The 18,900-nt window shown below is 44.4% G+C and overlaps 1 protein-coding gene across 1 annotated transcript in view; it reads left to right on the top strand.

Moving 5' to 3' along the window:
• The first annotated feature begins 462 nt into the window (after nucleotides 1-462).
• Nucleotides 463-18,900, top strand: part of SLC1A5 (solute carrier family 1 member 5) — a 28,584-nt gene continuing 10,146 nt past the window's right edge. Inside the window, exons 1-5 of the mRNA XM_086938463.1 lie at nucleotides 463-1,137; nucleotides 6,707-6,749; nucleotides 7,881-7,967; nucleotides 8,710-8,876; nucleotides 11,498-11,731. Coding sequence (XP_086794589.1) covers nucleotides 620-1,137; nucleotides 6,707-6,749; nucleotides 7,881-7,967; nucleotides 8,710-8,876; nucleotides 11,498-11,731 — 1,049 coding nt within the window. The 5' untranslated portion in view covers nucleotides 463-619. The remainder of the gene's footprint in view (nucleotides 1,138-6,706; nucleotides 6,750-7,880; nucleotides 7,968-8,709; nucleotides 8,877-11,497; nucleotides 11,732-18,900) is intronic.

Here is an 18,900-nt window from a genome sequence, read left to right as displayed (position 1 = left end):
GATTCTTCCGAGGGAACACTTTCACCCAACATGCAGTGATAGATGTGAGGCGCTCCTTCAAAAAATCCAAGCAGGACAAATATTATAAGACACGTGCCTCCTCTGGTACAGGCGGCTCTAAAAATGGTGTACCATTTGTTATCATGCCGCATGCATAATTCTGTTACTAATTTAAAATGTATTTATGCAGAAAAATAAAGATAAAAAGAGTCTAAAATCAGACGGTGTACGCTGGACCCTGGTGCCTTCGCTGTAAGATGGCTACAGTGCCTGAGCCGGGGTGCCACTGCCGCCTCTTGCTCGCGCTCCGGCTGCTAGCAGGGAGCAGGGCATTGTCTGAGCTGCTCAGAAGCCCTTAAGAGGGAGGTTGTTTGGGGCCTTAAGAACCGCCCCCATCCCCCCACCACCCCCTTCTGTCAGTGGCAGGGGGCGTGCCTGTGCTGGGACTCCCTGTCCCCTCGCGTCTTTTCCACGCCCTGTCTTTCCAGTCGGTCTTCAAGAGGCTTTCGCTGCCCAGGTGCGACCCAGACTGAGAAGAAAGGACTTTGGAGGGCAGCGGACCTCGCAAGCTTCGGATAGGACTTCAAGCCCGGGACACAACACCACCAGTCGCAAAGATATGGCAGACACCTTGAAGAGCGCCTCCAACGGGGATGTCGCTAACGGTGGTCCCGTCTCCCCAGTCCGCGAAGCTCCGTCCCCGGGGGGATGGCAGCGGATTCGCGCCTTCCTTGCCTCTAACGCCCTGGTGCTGCTGACAGTGCTGGGTGTGCTGGTCGGGGTAGCCCTGGGCATGGGGGTGCGCGCCGTGGGGCTGTCCCATGCCCAGCAGCTGGCATTTGGCTTCCCCGGGGAGCTGCTCCTGCGGCTGCTCAAGATGATCATCCTGCCGCTGGTGGTGTGCAGCCTGGTGGCGGGGGCAGCCTCGCTGGACCCATCCGCGCTGGGCAAGCTCGGCGGCTGGGCCATGCTCTTTTTCCTGGTCACCACTCTGCTGGCGTCGGCTCTGGGGGTCACCATGGCGTTCATCATCCAGCCAGGGGCCGGTGCCACCATCAGCAGCCCGTCCCTGGGGCTCAGCGACGAAGGGATCCCAGACTCCAAGGACGTGGGGGATTCTTTCTTGGATCTCGTCAGGTGAGGGGTACGGTTTGGGCACATGTGGCATTATATGACATGCTTTAGGGGCGTCGCACCTATGATTTAATTACTGGTTATCCTAGAAGCACATACATATGGAGAGGTGTTGCGGAATCTGATTCCATTCTAGCTGCATGACAATGCCGCCGTATCCTGAATAGTTATTAAATACTAAAAACGTGCGTTGAAAAGTTTAAATGTGGCAAACTCGCCTCTAGCCTCCTTACAGTAGCCTTTGGTTGAGAGCAGGTGGGCTGCGGAGAGGAGGTTTTTGGGACCCAAATAGGAGGACAATTATTGGTATCCCAGATTGTTTGAATGCCAGAATGTGTGTTTATAATGTCCGCACAAAGTGTTAGGAGATTACTGAATTATTCGCCTTCTGTGCCAGCGATCGTTACTTCCACAGTGTGGAGTGGAGTTGGTGCCTGTTTTCTGTGCGTCCGTTGATATTTGCAAGGACACCTCATCCACGCACCGCCCTCCCCAGCGCTGGAGCTCAGCCAAAAATAAAGCTAACCTTTCTTCTCCGCTCTGCGTGGCGCCCCTGACCCGGGATCCCACGCCAGCTGTCAGATGGTGCCTGCCTAGCCCGTATAGAGCCGAGCCCTGCTGCATTAGCAGTGTGTGCGTGTACTACTGCCAGCTGCCATGTGTCGACTTCCCGGCTGTGGCCCCTCCTATCTCCTGGTGTCTGATGCAATGCTAGCAGTAGATTGAGTGACCGAAGAGCACATGGCTTGTCGTCGTCACCAGAGCTGCGCAGGCGGGCCCACTCCAGGGCTTCGTGACACACATGCAGCCTGGCGTGGGCGGGGAGTTTGTGGTGTTCTGTAGTTAAGGACACCGCTTGGTTTGTTTTCGGTGCATACCCCAGCTTGTCCAACCACCGCGCCCTACCAGATGCACACCCTTGATGGGACTTGCTGAGTCATGTTCAAATGACACATTTTTGCCTTCCATCTAGCCCTGACGCAGCACATTTCTTACCATACTTGTTCTTTTGTGATGTAGATACATTTTGAGTGCTAAACAGTAGCTGAGCTTATTTATAGTTAGTCTGTTCGCCTTGATTTTGTAGAGTCTCCCTGACTTCACACCCATCATTTATTCAACCGAAGGAAATTTGTTAGTTTTTGCTCTCCTGCCCGAGTTCCCCAGTAAATAGTCTCTATGATGAAAAGTCGCATAGGTCCATGGAGGCAGTTTCAGTGCCACATTTTCTGGATAACTGCCGTGTAAACGAGCTGCACTTCAATTCAATGATTGCAAATGAATCTCGTGTGGACATCCTGTACCGAAGCCGGACAGGATATCTCAAGATAGTAGACCGCGACAGACCCATCTCTTGGTTCTGTAATATCCTGGTGACAGCCTGGTGTACCAGTCTGTTTCATCTTTACTGAGACTGCTGACTCGTTTGGAATTGTATTTATTTTTGGACTTTATATCAGTAAATTGATACTTGTATAGCGCACTACTCACCCGCAAGGGTCTCAAGGCGCTTGTACGAATACTGCTGTGGAACCCATCCTGGCTTTCCCTGTGAGGCATCCACTTCTGGGCACCCCCAAGGTGGAGGCCAGGCATCCTTAGCGTTGTGGGGGCCATTGTGGGGATTAAGCAAGCTATTGCCCAGAGTTGCAGAGTGGGACTCCATGATTGGAATAGGCACCGAGGTGAAAATAGTCAGGTCCGTGGAATTTTGAGCCCAAGACCCGCCGAGGCGGGAAATTGAACCCTGGTCCCGGGCTAGACATCTGCATTAGGGTCTGCCGCTCTAACCATTGAGCCACACTTCTCCACATGGGTGTGCACATTTTACATCAGAACTCAGTTCTGTAGTGCGTGGCTGAACGTCTAGCTTGTAATTGCCCAGTGGGCTTCATTTCCACTGCAGCATATTTACTCCTCCTTTCTGCACGAGGTTTCTAGGGTCACCATGACCCCACTGAGGATTCTGACTCCCATGGAAAGCGGCTGTGGTCCTCCTTTAGGGTATCATCCTGCGGGTCAGTGCATCTTACTGTGTAGAATTTACGTGAAGGGTATTTGAAGCTGGTTATGTGCTGGCCCCGAACTTAAAAAGTGTCCTACGAGTTACAGTAGAGAACAATTACTTATCACACCATCTCGATCAGTTTGGCTGATTATTTTTCTTATTGGTTTCGGATGCTTCATACCAGGTAGTCAGACTTTCCTGTTGCGGGCCCCCACACTGTGGTTGACGGCTATGGAATGAATGATCCTTCAGTAGTGACCTTTCCAGGTGAGCCGGATTTTCCTTGATGGGTACAGATTTGATTTCTGTACCTATGACTGTGGGATTTTGGTCCAGGATAGGGTGGAGTACTTTTGGCCCAATGGCCTGCTTCCATTCTTTGGTTGATTGCGCCCTGGTTCTACTGCAAGGTTATCTGTGGTCTGTTTGGTTCCCTGAGTTAAAAGGAGGTGTTGGAAGGTGATTGTGTAACTGTTTGAAATGTATGGAGTAGCACCTGAAGGTCTTATCTTAGGCAGCTGCTTTACACAGCGATAGGAGGGCCATATTTAGGAGGCTAGATAACATTGCTATTGCGCTATTGATAAGAACAGCGATACCAGTGACACGCTTGGAGTCGAGCCTGTCTATGTCTTTGGCATTTGTTGATTTCTGGTCTGCTTAACATCTGCAGATAAATGAAGCCTCTGATTGTTGGTTTTGCGTAGAACAAAGGCACCCCATAAATATCACACGCCAATTGTCATCTTGCAACTTAGGTTTTCACTTGCAAGTGTCTATTTTGGAATCAAGAATCCTTAGTAGCTGGTAGACATGAGCTTTATTGATGGAAGTATGAGACAGACAATTTCGTGCTCCAAGTGGTCTATCATCTAAACTAAAGTCACCATTGGATGACATCAAACTATGTGTCCAAATCAGTGCACAGACTACCTCCATCAACTAGCCAAGCCCCCCCCACATGTGTGTGGAGAGCCTCGAATGTGCTGTATCGATGGCATCAGTGACCTACAAAGAGTCCCGGAACACAATCACTAGCTCTACGTCACCAGTTGCCCCTCTCACCTCAGATATAAACACTGTAGCCAAGTTGCAGGAAATCATTTTTGACCAACTACTATTGTTCGTAACGCCTTTCAATAAATTTAAGGGACACATATTTGCAATCCTACTGCTTGTAAATAAATTCAGTCAAACGCCTGCCACGACTTGAGGACATCTGCCCAAATCCCCGCTCTCTTCTATCTAGAGTACCCAAATGCAGTAATCTGGGAATTCAATATGGCGACCTAAAGGCACTTCAGCAGGGCCAAATATTTAAACGAGGCAACAACATTGTGCTTTAAACATTTCCACTTTATTACAGAGACAGATTACCAAATCCTCTGGATCCTCTAAACTGTCAAAGTATTCAAGGCATGCACACATGAAACCATGCATACCTTGGTTATTAGCTTATACCTCTCGGCAACCAACAACAAACCAAAACCACGACACTCGCCAATCCAGCACAGAGTCTCCCACTATATTCTGATCTTCGGGGTGGCTGCCCTTACCTCTGAACAAGGTTGGGTGCACATTTTTGATTCTCTAAAAATTTAGAACGATTTCCAAAAGTTGTCTTGGAAATCAGTGACTGTTGCATACAATTCTTAAGTGCCTGATTATTGCCAAAAGCGGAGGTGTGCAATCCCACATACAGTAATGAAACACAAATGTGCAGATTTACATTTAACCTATTTTTCTGTTTGTTTCTCCAAAGGGAAACTATTGTTGACCAATAGACACAAACCTACAAATTTGTGGGTGTTCACCAACGTTTTCTAGTTGAATATAACCTAAATATCCATATGTATTCATCTTGACACTTGTCAATATAGAAATTGCATCACCCATTCAGAATTTACATATTGGCAAGTCAGACTAGCAAGACGTCAATTTTTATTTGACTTTTGCTTCGTAAATATTTTGATTGCAGGGAATAGAGAAATGAACCTTTTATTGTGTTGGCGTTGCGGTGTTGTGTTTTGAGGCTTGGTATTTTTAAGTTTTTGAAAGCCTGGCTTTGCCTTGAAGGGGAGGAGGGTGACCGGGTCAGACCACGCTCTAGTCTGTAATCTCCTTGAAGAGTTAGTTCTTGGTAAGAGGGAGGGGTTGACGTCACTTTGCGCTCTCGCCCCAGGACGGATTCCTGATGTTTTTCATTTTTGGATCCTGGGCTGTGACCACATGCTTTACTGATTTGCTCAGCAGTGAATGCGATCTTTATTTGACTGTAATGGAGACCAGTTTCCTGAATTTTTAGAACTAGCTTGAGCCGGAATGGCTGGGGCACAGCCCAAGCGTGTATAATGGCTCATCCGTTCCAGCACTCATGGCGGGCAGGGAGGTTGCGAAAGTAATGAGTTACTACTGCTTCTACTACTCCCACCATATCAGCCTACAGCAGTGTTTTTCAAACTGTGGATTACGACCCACTGGTGGGCCACTAGCAGATGGGTCGTGAAAGTTCAAGCAATAAATAAAGATGTTTTTTAATTAATGTATTTATCTGGACATATTTGTTGTGCTTCAAAGACTGAGGTCAAATGTCAGGCTGTCTTCTGCGCATGGTGTTTTTTTTAACATGTGTACTGGCGTTTGCAAACTCCTCATTGGAGTCAGAGAAAAAAAAACGTAATTTATGTCACAATCTTGCAGGGATTCATGAGGTGTGGAAGGAAAGGCTGTAGGATGTCATTTTTTTAGCACCACCCAACAAAATGCAAATACTTGTAATTGAACTGTACACATTCAGCAGTTGAGAAAGCACTTTTTTTTTATAATTCTGAAGTGTGATAGAAACAAATATTTTAAGAACAAATCACAATACTTTTAGATGCATAAATTATAAATATTACTGAAACCCGATGTCCACGCATAAATGAGTAAATATAGTGTTATCAGAAAAACTAAAATCTTTGCAAAATGTTGTGAACATTTCAATATGAAATGTGCTCTCTGTATATGACAGTGTGCTACAACATGATGTTTTAGTTACATTAAAAAATCGTCTGTCTAGTCCATTAAAGCTGGGTGGGTCGAAAAGTTTGTCTTAGTATATAAAAAATAAAATGGCCCGGGGTTCTAAAAGGTTCGGGCAGCACTGCCCTACAGTACGCGCCAACTCTATTAGGTCTGATCTTCTATTCTGGTTTTATTGGAAGGAGGGTACTTAACAGGTTCGTCTTTGCTTCTACTTCTAAATGAAACCTATGTGTTAAGTAGCATGATGTTGTGGTTGCAACCTCTCTGCCATACTCCTGACCAGTCTGATGCATAAGCTTCTATTTGAAGTTGCATGTTTCTGATTAAGTGTGCTGCACCATTGTCCTCTTATTTCATTCTTCAGTTAAGGATATTATTCTCTTCGCTTGATCAGTGCTGTCACATGTAGAGTCTTCTTTTGTTTTCATCTGACATATTCAATAGCCTAATTCCCCCCATTTGTTTCTGCATTTAGCATTGCTTTGGATCTAGTTAAAATACCACATTCCTAATGCATTTTTCCCCCTCTCTCCTCAGAAACATTTTCCCATCGAACCTTGTATCTGCTGCATTCCAGTCGGTGAGTGACCCTTGCATACAATCTGGTTTTAAGAGGGTATCCATTAATGTTGAAATCAAAGCTGTCACCAGTTCCTTCCCATGCTCTGTGGCACTCTGTTAGACAGTTTTGCGGTGGGACTTCTAGCAAACATGGAGGATCAAGCTTAAGTCTAATGCTTTTGTAGAGGGCTCAGTAGAATGAACTGCGTTACTTCCTGGGTGAAACCTTTGAGAACTTACATACCAGCAGGGCACAAGTCCTAAAAATAGCAGTGGGGGGACTAACCTAGCATTAATCTGAATGCGCATGGCATCACAGCACGTGACATCACAGGAAGTGGCATCATAAGAAGTGACATCAGATCTTCAGCCCTCAAATATATGTTTATTGAAAACAAACAAGGGAACCCGATAATTGGCTAGGGGCCACGGGTAACAATTCTATTAAGAGGAACAATGTCCCTTAGCAGACTGAAGAATGACGAACAAAAAATACAATATGGGCCACAATGGGTTACTATATGAATCCACTGACCAGCCGGACGTGGAGTTTTATTCAACTATAATTAGGAATATAATCAGCAATTTCTGAAACACAAGTTTCTATGATAGGGCACAAGCCTGTACCCTATAGGGTTTCAGGTTGAATGCCCACCTTTGGTCATCATATTTTTTTCAGTCACACTGTAGAAGGAACAGTATTTAGCCCTTAGGATTCGCAAACCCCTGGTTTCCTATGAGTGAAGTAGACTGGGTAAAAGCCTGGTGTAAGCTACTGTCCAGCTCAAGGCTGGGTGACATTTGAGGTAGACTTTGCAAGGAAGATCAGTGCACTGTTTACCCCCTCCCCCCACCACTCCACATGCTGCTGAACTCATTTGTGGGCATTACTTTTCCAAATTTGCTTTGGCTGATGGGAATGACTTCCGGGCAGCAGTATTCACAAATATTTCTAAGCTCACCTTTACCTCTCGGGGGTTAGTTAACACTTGTCAAGAGGATATTTGATTGGAAAGGGTGCCAGATTCATCGCTATAGAAGTTGAACAATGCTTGCTCTTGTTATTGAAGTTAAATATTTGAGTGTTAACACAATTGTGTTGCTTATCAGAAAAGTACTTTAATGCCCATTTCGCCATTTGTCTCTTCAGTATAGCACAAGTTACAAATTGGTCACCATAAAGAAGAATATAACGGACGAGCTAGGAGGCCTCAACGAGACCATTACTGTTGAAAAGGTATGTTTGCATCCTTGTTTGTCCAGATGTATACGGAAGGAGTTTTCCTTCATGTAAAACCCAAGATAACCAATGTTGATTTTTTGTGTGTGTTTTGTTTTGACCTCGTTCAGTTGTTGTCCTGCTCATCCCTGCATGCTTTCTGTCACTCCACCCTCCAAAGGTTTGTGTTGCAATGATGCATAGTTTCTCAGTGCAGCCTATGGGTGGTTCAGGTAATTACTATAATGTGCCACATGCTTCTAAGACCAAGCAAAGATGGAAAGAAAATGTACCTCCCTGCTGGTTGGACAACCTCGCAAACCCTCACAAATAGAAAATATACATTGTTTGCTTCAAAATAAAGGTTCAGTCCGTTATCGCTTCACATTTATTCTTGAATGAAGGCTAAGATATAAGCCACTCGTGGCAATATCTTGGATCTAAGTCCCTCCATTGCGAGAAAACAGAAACGTCCTTAGATGTGGGTATCTTGGGCTCCAGCAGTAACATTCAACCATGATTGGACTAGTGCTAATTTGCAAGTTGTAAACTTTTTAAATGTGCCCGTAGTAATTTTTTTTCTCCATCTTATTAAATTCAATTATGTTTTTGGCTGCTTTGGTTTAATGTGGTGCATGCGGGTATACACTTTTTGTAAAGATAGTTTTCCAGGCATATTTAATTGGGCATATGTGATCAGAGAATAATGTTTCATCCTTTTCTACCTTGTAACTCTTTCTGGTCCTACCTGTTTCCCCAGGTTCCATTTGGAATGGATGTCGATGGCATGAACATCTTGGGGCTTGTCGTGTTTGCCATTGTGTTTGGCATTGCTCTCCGAAAACTAGGGGAAGAGGGTGAAATCTTGATCAAGTTTTTCAACTCCTTTAACGAAGCAACTATGGTTCTGGTCTCCTGGATTATGTGGTACGTTTTGCCACAGGCACAATGTTTACTTGTCTGTTTATCCACATATTTATGCATGCTTTAATACTCAGCAGGTAAATCTGTGCCCATGGTGCATGCAGTTTATTTTGTGTTTGAGTTAGTCTGCTTTCTTACTCCGGTATTTCTCGTTTGCCTCGGTCTTAGTAGACAAGGCCTCTTGATGCACGACCTTACCTGAGAGCGTTGCTTCTTAGTCCTGCAGAGCAGAAATTTCACATGCAACATGTGGAGAGACTACTTAATTTTAGGTTATGTCCCTCTGAGTGGTGAAAGGGGCCATGTTTACTTGATTACAATTGTGAGAAACTGCTGTGTGAACATTGATTTTTGAAATCGACTTTTGGTAGGTTGTACTACCTGATCAAAACTAGCTAGCGCACAACCCAATCAACAACTTTTATTAGTGTTTGGGCTTTTTTCTCACTAGCATCTAAAAGTTGTTTCGCTCATCCTAGTATTAAAATTTTAAAAGGAGATGTGCCGTGTATCACCCCTTGAAAAATACTGTGCAGCACAATAGGATACCAAAAGATGGTACCTGATGTTTTCAGGTACTCAGGTACTCCTGCCCTGGACCGTTCGTTCTTTACATCTGTACCATGCAATGCAAGAGTACGGCCATTCTGGTGGCCTGATCCCTCTGTTGTTCTAGACTTTTCCTTTATTAACCTTTTATATTCTGGTAGTTTAATATTATTGTCAGGGGCTCAACTTGAAAAGGAGGGTAGGAATTGGGGGGAACAAGGATTTGCGTATACTATCTAAAATTATTTTCAATAAATAACAGAAAAATAATTGGTGAAATTAGAGAACTGATGTAATCCAATGGTAAAACAACAGTAATAGGATAATTCGGCCCTTTTGATCTGGCTTTATTTGCGGACTATATGTACTTTGTATTATCTGCATTAACAGTACACCATCTATGTTTTGTATAGCGCATTGGTGCTTTCTTTTACTTGGTGCCCTTCTCGCACAGTTCTACCGTTTTGATTGATGGGTTGTGTGTTACTATGTGGTTAGTAGAGATTAGTTTGTTAACTTTTTCGATTGCTAATGGCATGTGCTACATAATGTGTATTCGCTAATACCTTATGAATGGCATGACTCCAGTTCCATACATAAGGACATATAGGAAACAACAACGTTTTTACTTTTTCTGCCCTCCTGATCGAAATGGAGGCAACCCAGGTGAAATAGTCTGCCTCACTTCGATTCCCACAAATGACTGGTTTTCCTTCTTTGACGTAGACATGGTAGTATCGTGGGCCTTGCGATTGGATGCTGTCATCAGTGACGTTTTAACGATTGGCTACTAACGTACTCATCTGCTCCGTCTGTCTGTTTCCTCGCACAAAACGACCTCCTTCTTGAAGACTTGCATATAAACCAAAAAAAACCTGGCCCGGCCAAAAGGCAAGTTTCCGCTGCCCAAAATAGAATGCCCTTCTACTCCTTTGAACAACAATTCTGCAGATGTAAAGAAGGTCATCTGTAACAAGAAAGTGCAACAGAGCTGTTAAACATAGTCCTTGGCTTTTCCAAAGGAAAACACCATATGCAGAGAGGAATTCCCCTCTATGAAAGTCAAGTAAATATGTTGGTGCAAGAGGGGCAGTGGGAAGGAAAGAGGTGAGATTCCAAAGTCAAATTTAGATTACATTCTCCAACTGGCCTCTGCTAAATTGAGGTCCATAGTCACATTTTCTAAAAAAACATAAAACGAATGTTCCCAAATTATATGAAGGAGTATCTACTTCTCCATGAGAGGGCAATGCAAGCAGAATGTGCCAGTCAAATGACCACCTTGGAAACTGACCGGGTCAAGTATAGCTCACTGCATTAGTTCTACAGTTGTACTATCGCTGTAAACCCTTCTCGAAGTTGCTTGAGTCTCCAGGTGTTGCTGCCGTTGGTAGGGATGTTTTTTAAGCAGTGACGTAGCAGTGCAGTTTGCCGTCTGTGGTGGTCCTAGCCTTTGCCACCCTGCAGTGGTCGTTAGAGCAGAGCGCAGGTGCTGGTGAAAAAATCCCCAACTACCACCCCCCCCCCCCCCCCCCCCCCGCTAGGCCACTGTTTTTAAACGGTGGGAGCGCAACCAGAAAGTTGAGTTCTGGTTCAAATCCCTGTTTTGCATAGTCGAACGGATGACCCTGGCTACTGTGTCCTGTCCATGTTGGTCTTCGACTGCTACATGTTAAAGTTTTTTTTTGTTTTTTTTAAAGGCCTGGGAGTCATTAAGTAAACATTAGCAGATGGTGGCGTAGAAAGAATGCAAGGAATGTGGAGAAATGCTCGGCACAGGCTGATCACAGCTGGTGGCCAGATGCACCCTGTCATTGCTGTCAGAGTTCTTCTCTTCTATTTGGCTGGTTATGCACGCTTCTCTTGTTAGAATTTTTACTCTGCCTTTTAAGTCAGTAGGTGCAACTGCGAAGGACTTCGCCTTGACTAAAGAAATTGTCCCTTTTTCCAACGTTGACCTCTGGGCTTAACTCAATGTTTACATGGAGGCCTCCTCTCAGTTTATCCATAGGCTTCGAGGTGTTCGGTTTATTCTATCTGAGTGGTTATTTTGTTTATGCTTGTGTTGCCTGCAGGTATGCCCCAGTGGGTATCATGTTCCTGGTTGCTGGGAAAATCGTGGAGATGGAAGATGTCGCAGCTCTCTTCTCCAGTCTAGGCAAATACATCTGCTGTTGCATCGTGGGTCATGCCATCCACGGCTTTCTCGTCCTTCCACTCATTTACTTCATCTTCACCCGAAGGAACCCGTACCGCTTCCTGTGGGGCATCTTCACTGCTCTGGCCACAGCATTTGGCACCTCCTCCAGGTAAGCGTCCAGAGAGTGTGGTGTTGAGTGGCCAACCGCAAATAATGCTGAGCAGGTTCAGTGTGAGCTTTGTCAGCAGTCTGATGGGGACAGGGTAGCAACTAGACCAGACTTTGGTAGTGGGGGGAGGTTCTAGTATGAAACCGTGTTGGCGGGACTACAATTTCACACACTGGAGGCCGAGACCATATTGGAATACACGTTTGGAAGACCAATAGGTCTGGGTTTAATGTGCTAACCTATGAAAAAGGCATATGTCCATGCCCGTTCTTTCCTGCAGTGGCAACTTAAAGCCAGATCTTTTGTCTTCGCCAGTGCATTCCCTTGAGACACAGAGTAATGCTGAAGCTCAGAAGGTGTCCACTAGACCTGTGAGCATCGGATGTTTGCAAGATGGTTGGTCTCAAGTGAATCCTGTGCATGTCAGAAATGAAAGCCCTGGTGGCTTACTGGTAAATCGTCTTTTCTGAGTAAAAGTAGCATGAACTGCATATGCTTCCAGGGAGACAATACTATATGTGTGCAGGAATCTCACAATGTGCCGAATAAAGTGCTCCCACAGACAGTGAGACATAGACTTGGTGTTTGAAGAATAAACCGGGATAAAGAAACTTGCGGGAGCTTCTAGTTGGTTGTCACAAAATGAGGCGACCTCAAAAGGAAGGGGTATCCACAAAGAATAATAAGTTGGATACCTGTTCATGAAATACAAGTATGCATTTGTTGGTATTTCTATAGCGTGGATCTAACCCGAGAGCAATAGAGCATTACTCATTATGAGAGGTGATGGAAAATGATGCAAGTAAATATTCATCAATTGGTGGCTTATATCTTTTTGATACACGCACTTGCACTAGAATCACACACAATTGTAATTTTTGGCACATTGTTATTGTGACTGGCACTGCAAAATGTTCAGTCTATGCCACGCTGGGCTGAAATCAAGGTCCTCAGATCGACAGCTTAGCCACTAGGCAACTCCTTCCTTAGTTGATGTACTAGAACTTAAAAATAAGCTTCAAACATTCAATGTTACTACTCCCTGTGAACACTCCTGGTCTGTTGATGTTTTAGAATTAGGGCACATTCCTCATGCTGTCTGGTGTGTGGATCGGATGTAAATTATTCTGGCAATAATAACAAAACGAACCGAGCAGTGTGGGCTATTCTGTGGTGGCACTAGTATCAATATAATATTCACAGCATATTTGAATGCTTAACTGTTTATGACCTCACTGCCAAAGAATTGTTGTGTAAACACTATATTTGAGAACAAACTTAGCCAGGAGTGCTCTCTATCTATGTACTATTTCCTATTTATGTAACATTACATATCGCAGTCAACTAAACAAAAATCTTTTGATCAACATTCCATCCATGAGTAACATTTATATCTGATACAGTCAAGTGGTCCTTTTAATTCTTCTCCTTTTTATTAGTATTCTTTATAATCATCAGTTAATCAGCCCAGCCAACGTGTTTTGTCCATGCAGACATCATTAGGGCTGAAAAGTCTAAAAAAATAATATCTATATAGTGGGTATTATATACATGTGAAAATATACACATACAGATTGACTGACATCCCCACAAGAACACATAAATAACACAAATGTGACTCCGACAATATACTGACAAAAATATATACGTATTATAACTACACTATATGGACAAATACATGCATATAATTTATATATAACACAATAACAACTAGGGGGGACCGAGAGTGCTATAAGGTCAAATATACATGCTCCAAACGGATACATATATTATGATTGGTATGCAGTTCCTAAGTAAGTGAGAAAAGAAAATCGGTGGTAGGAATATCAAAGGAGTTCTAACAGGTCAAGTTGTTTGTAGGGTGGTTCCTTTTTGTATTTAGAGCCCTCACACAATCAAATGAGTGTCATACTTCATCAGGACACTCATGATAATACCGCAGCGACCTACCCCGTCTCCGAGGCGTTGGGTAGGTCGCCGCAGAATTATCGCCAGGACGATCATGTTGCAATTCAGCATGCACCTCTAGACATCCTTTTACTACTATCTACTTTCTCTCTCTCTCTCTCCCTCGTCAATTGATTCTCTCAATTTTTTCTCTCTAGTGAATTGCTTCTCTCAATCCTTTCTCTCTCGCGTGAATTGCTTCTCTCAATCCACTCACTCTCGATTGGTTCTCTTAATCCTCCTCTCGTCAATTGCTATTTTCAATCCTTTCTCTCGTCAATTGCTTCTCTAAGTCCTTTCTGTCTCGTCAATTGCTTCTCTTAATCCTCTCTCTCATCAATTGATTCTCTCGTCAATTGCTTCTCTCAATCCTTTATCATCAATTGCTTCTCTCAATCCTTTTTCTCTCTCTCTCTCGTCAGTTGCTTCTCTCAATCCTTTCTCTCGTCAATTGCTTGTCTCAATCCTTTCTCTCGTCAATTGCTTCTCTCTTTCTCTCGTCAGTTGTTTCTCTCAATCCTTTCTCTCTCGTTAGTTGCTTCTCTCAGTCCTTTCTCTCTCGTCATTTGCTTCTCAATCCTTTCTTTCTCGTCAGTTGCTTCTCTCATTCCTTTCTCTCTTGTCTATTGCTTCTCTCAATCCTTTCTCGTCAATTTCTTCTCTCAATCCTTTCTCTTTCGTCAATTGCTCCTCTCAATCCTTTCTCTCTGGTCAATTGCTTCTCTCAATCCTTTCTCTCTGGCCAATTGCTTCTCTCAATCCTTTCTCGTCAATTGCTTCTCTCAATCCTTTCTCTTTCGTCAATTGCTTCTCTCAATCCTTTCTCATCAATTGATTCTCTCAATCCTTTCTCTTTCGTCAATTGCTTCTCTCAATCCTTTCTCGTCAATTGCTTTTCTCAATCCTTTCTCTCTTGTCAATTGCTTCTCTCAGTCCTTCCTCTCTCGTCAATTGCCTCTCTCAATCCTTTCTCTCTTGTCAATTGCTTCTCCCAACCCTCTCTGCTTCTATCAATTCTTTCTCCTCTCTCTCTCTCTCTTTTGCGCTCTCTCTCTCTCGCTCTGCAATTGCTTCTATCAATCCTTTCTCTCTCACTGTCATCCATCCTCCCTCCCATCTATCTCCTCCTCACTCCCCATCAGGAATATTAACCTGGGTGAGAGATGTGATACTCCCACAGAATATTAGCTGGTGCTGGTTTCTCACTTCCCACAGAACCTCGGGTTTTACATTATAGGAATTATTAATGAAATAGCTCAACTCTGGCTGTGAACTGGCTCACCTCAATCTATGTCTGGGCAGGGGCTCCCCACTGTCTGCAGTGGAACTCACCTGCATACTTGGAAGAGCTCTGCTCTGTCTGCCCAGGTTCGCATTTTCTAAATATGCAGGAATTCCGCTCCAGCTCAATGAAATAAATTACCAAATGGTCTCTGCTCTTTCTGTGCCTGGGTTCGGCACTATGTATTTAGGGACCTGGTTGCATCTCTGCTGGAGCTCCGCTCTACCTGCAGAGATGCGAGTTCAGCTCAAAGATAATGATATGGTATGTTTGTAGCATAGCTATGGCACCATCCTGCTCTTTCCCTAGCGCTGGCACACAATAGGATACTGAGCGCCAAACACACCTTTACACAATAGTGCAACGTTGTCTGTGTGAGTCTAGCATAGGTTTTCTACTGGAAGGGTGCCCTTCCAGTACAAAAAATTATGATTTGACTAACTTTAAAATGTTTCCTTCTTCGGATTTGTGCTCTACAGTCCAGCACACATACAAAGTGGGAAAACGTAGGAGAAATTTTAAAATCATGTTTAATGCCAGCTTTTATTTGTTGTTTATTGTTTGTAAATAAGGTTTTATGATAAAATCATGGGTGATTGCACGGGTACTCACAACAACACAGACCTGTTCCGTTTGGTGCTACAGCTATGCCTGGTCTACCCTCCTATATATTTTTAGGATTGGGAAATAGCCAGCATTTCAAGCTATTCTTTTCTCCAGACCAGGTTCACCACATTCTAATCATTCATTAAAAAAAGAGAGAGTGCTTTCTTCCCCTGTATTGCTCGTTTAATCATCACCCCGCTGACAGTCTCAGAGCGAGAGGCAATCGGGAGGAAAGAGTGGAACACCTGAATAGTGAAAAGAAAAGAAATAGTGGAAAGAAGAGTGGTGTCGCCTCACGGGAGTAACACCATGGAGGCTCTGCAGGAAGGTACTCGCCTGCCGCCTAGGTTCTCATCATTAGCGTACACCACTCAAGAACCAAGTGTGAAGTGTAGAGAAAAGTAAATAGGTGCAGGTGCTAGGGCAACAGTACCTGCAGGTACACCGGGTTGGTGCACCACAAGGCTGTACCCGACAAAGTGAAGAAGGATGACAAAGGTAGTGCCACCCTTCGTAAGTGAAAGTAAAAAGATGAGTTCTAGCTCGCTGGCCCTCTTAACTTTATTCCTGGCTGCGGGTAGACTCAAAATTAAAAAGCCGACATGTTTCGTTGCTACTTAGAAAAATTTACAGCAACTTCTTCAGGGCTTGGGTCTGTCACTTCGCCCTGCACCCTTTCACTGGTGTTCCTAAAACATAAAATCAAAGAAGCACTCTCTTCATCAGTAACTGGCCGATTATTTCCACAGCGTGAATTTCACATAGTGAAGTAGCGTGGCTCACTGGTTAGAGGCGGCAGACCTGAGAGCAGAGGACGGCCCGGGACCAGGGTTCGATTCCCGGCGCGGCAGGTTTCTGGACCAGGGTCAGCGGACTCGATAATTCTCTCGCCTCGGTGCCCACTCTGATCAGCGATCACACTCGTCAACTCTGGGCATTAGCTTGCCTCATCTTCACTAACGGCCCCACCAGACCGCCGGGGATGCCTGGTCTCACCCTGGAGATACCCATTAAGGGACCATCTCTCAGGGAAGCCAGGAAGGGTTTCGCAGCGGTCGAAGCGCCTTGGGACCCTACGGGTAAGTAGTGCGCTATATAAATGCCTATACATTTACATTTACATTTACAGCAAGAATGAGTGCTCCAATTGGAGCTCTTTTGTATGTACTCATTATCATCTATTCAAACATTTACCGTGTCATCTACTGTGGGGGGCTTACCTATACCTCCGTGTTGATATTGTCTGTATCCCTTGTTTAGATGGGATTTTATACACAGCGAACTGCTCCCGTCCGTCTCTGTAAAGCAATACATTAAAAAGGAAATTGTGAGAGGCGTGTCAAACTGTATGTATCACAGTTCTAATTCTCCAACTGCAAGTCTTTTTTGTTCAGATTAGTCTTTTTATACATAAATATCCTTCATTTCCTGTATATCCTTTTCTGGTGTCCCTATTAATTTGGCTCTTGCCACATCGAGAAAGATTATACCACTATATGTATTAGTGCTCTGCAGGGGTAGCGATCATAGTTTAGGGTGGAATTTTTTTTCTCTTTCCTCTCTCCCGGGTGCTGGATCCCTTTCACCTCCCTTTCCGCCTCCGTTTATTTCTATCAAATTATTGCATGCATGAGCGTCAGTGCACAATTTGTATCCCATCCGTTGTGTGCCCGCTGGGGTGTACATTCCATACGGTCACATACTCTAAGTTTCACGAGTGACTTATGCAGTTCGCCCTCTAAGTATAGTTAGTTCTACGCCCGCTAGTGTGCCTACGTTGCTCTCACCCTTCCGTTGTTGGTTTCTCCTTACCGCGAATCAGGCTGGTACCGGGCGTTGTCTCGGCAGCCCCGAATTCTGTGCGCGGTTTGTTTTTAGCGGAAGTGGCGTGTATCACGTCACTGTGGGGAGGACCTCATCTCATTCATTGTGGATTTACGGCCACCATCTTGTAATGTGTTATGCTTCCCGTACACTGCATGTAATTCAAGTCCTTCGCATTGTTTATAGTGCCATGTATATACTGATCCCAGTAGGTTGGTGTCGTGATTCCTATCCTATTATGGCTGGTATCTTCCATCTTCGTTGTTTATATATAATATGAACCTCGTTCATGTGCATGTATTTTCAGTCACTAGTGTGTATTTACGAGCCCCTTTCCCGTGAGGTGCTGTCACCACTGGATCCCTAGGGTACGTGTTGATAGTCATGTCCTATTGTGGCTGGCGTTTGCCTCATAGGTGTGAAATATATTATGCACATCATAGAGTTGCATATATTTTCGAGCCCCGTTCGCGCCAAGTGGCAACACCCTCAGATCTTTGATTAACTACAATTGTTTATTACCTTGGTAATAGCTGGTAGCTAATAGTCTTGTACTGGTCGTTTTAACCATCCCCGGGGTTATATGTATTTTGAATCTCGCGTGGGCTAAGTGCATTGACACGATGTAGGATAACTCAGATCTAGTCCCCCGAGTATAGATCTCACTGTGGTCTGGATATCATGATGTCTAATATTTCTGATTCACTTAGTTTAGACATCCACCTTACCCCATTCAATGGAATCATTCAGACCCATTTCCTCCGCACATTCTTGATATATCCATCGGGCTTCTCTGGTGCATAATTTGCGTTCTATGCTGTATTGATCACCTTGCACTTTTTCCAAGACCACCCACCGGAGCTGCTTAGGGCTATGTTGCATTATCTTGTAATGCTGGACCAATTTGGTGGTCAGTTTTCCAGCTCGTAAAGTGCTTAGGTGTTCCTGTATCCTTACTTTCACCTTCCGTGATGTAAGACCGATGTAATGCAGTTCACAAGGACAGGTTAGCCTGTATACCACATTTGTTGAATTGCAGTTGCTGTATCTGTTGAGATACCACGTCTGCTTGTTCCTTAAAATAACCGTCTTCGTAGTAGTTGTTAACTCACATACTGAACAACTCCCACATGGATAATGTCCATTCGGGAGATTGGATTCTCTCAGTATGGATTTAGGACGTGTATGTACCAGCCGATCTTGAAAGCTGGTCGAACGCTTGAACGCAAATCTGGGTTGCGGCATGGTCATGTTTTTGGTACTCAACAAGTGCCAGTGTCGTCTAATAATCTGGCGTGTTTGAGTTGATAACGGTCCAAAGGTGGTTACTACTGGAATGCATTCATCACTCTCTTTAACTGTCCGTTCCAGTAGTGCAGGTCTAGGGGTGTTTAGTGCTCGCTTCTGCGCATGGCGTATGATTTTTTTGGGGTAGTCCCGTTCCCTCAATTTGGTGGTCAATTGTTGGGCTTGTTCCCTGAAGTCATCTGTAGAGGAGCAATTTCTGCGG

The sequence above is a fragment of the Lissotriton vulgaris genome, chromosome 9 (assembly GCF_964263255.1).
Source record: "Lissotriton vulgaris chromosome 9, aLisVul1.2, whole genome shotgun sequence".
NCBI classification, from domain to species: domain Eukaryota; kingdom Metazoa; phylum Chordata; class Amphibia; order Caudata; family Salamandridae; genus Lissotriton; species Lissotriton vulgaris.
Note: the sequence above shows the minus strand (reverse complement) of the source record. Positions and strands in the feature narration are given on the sequence as shown.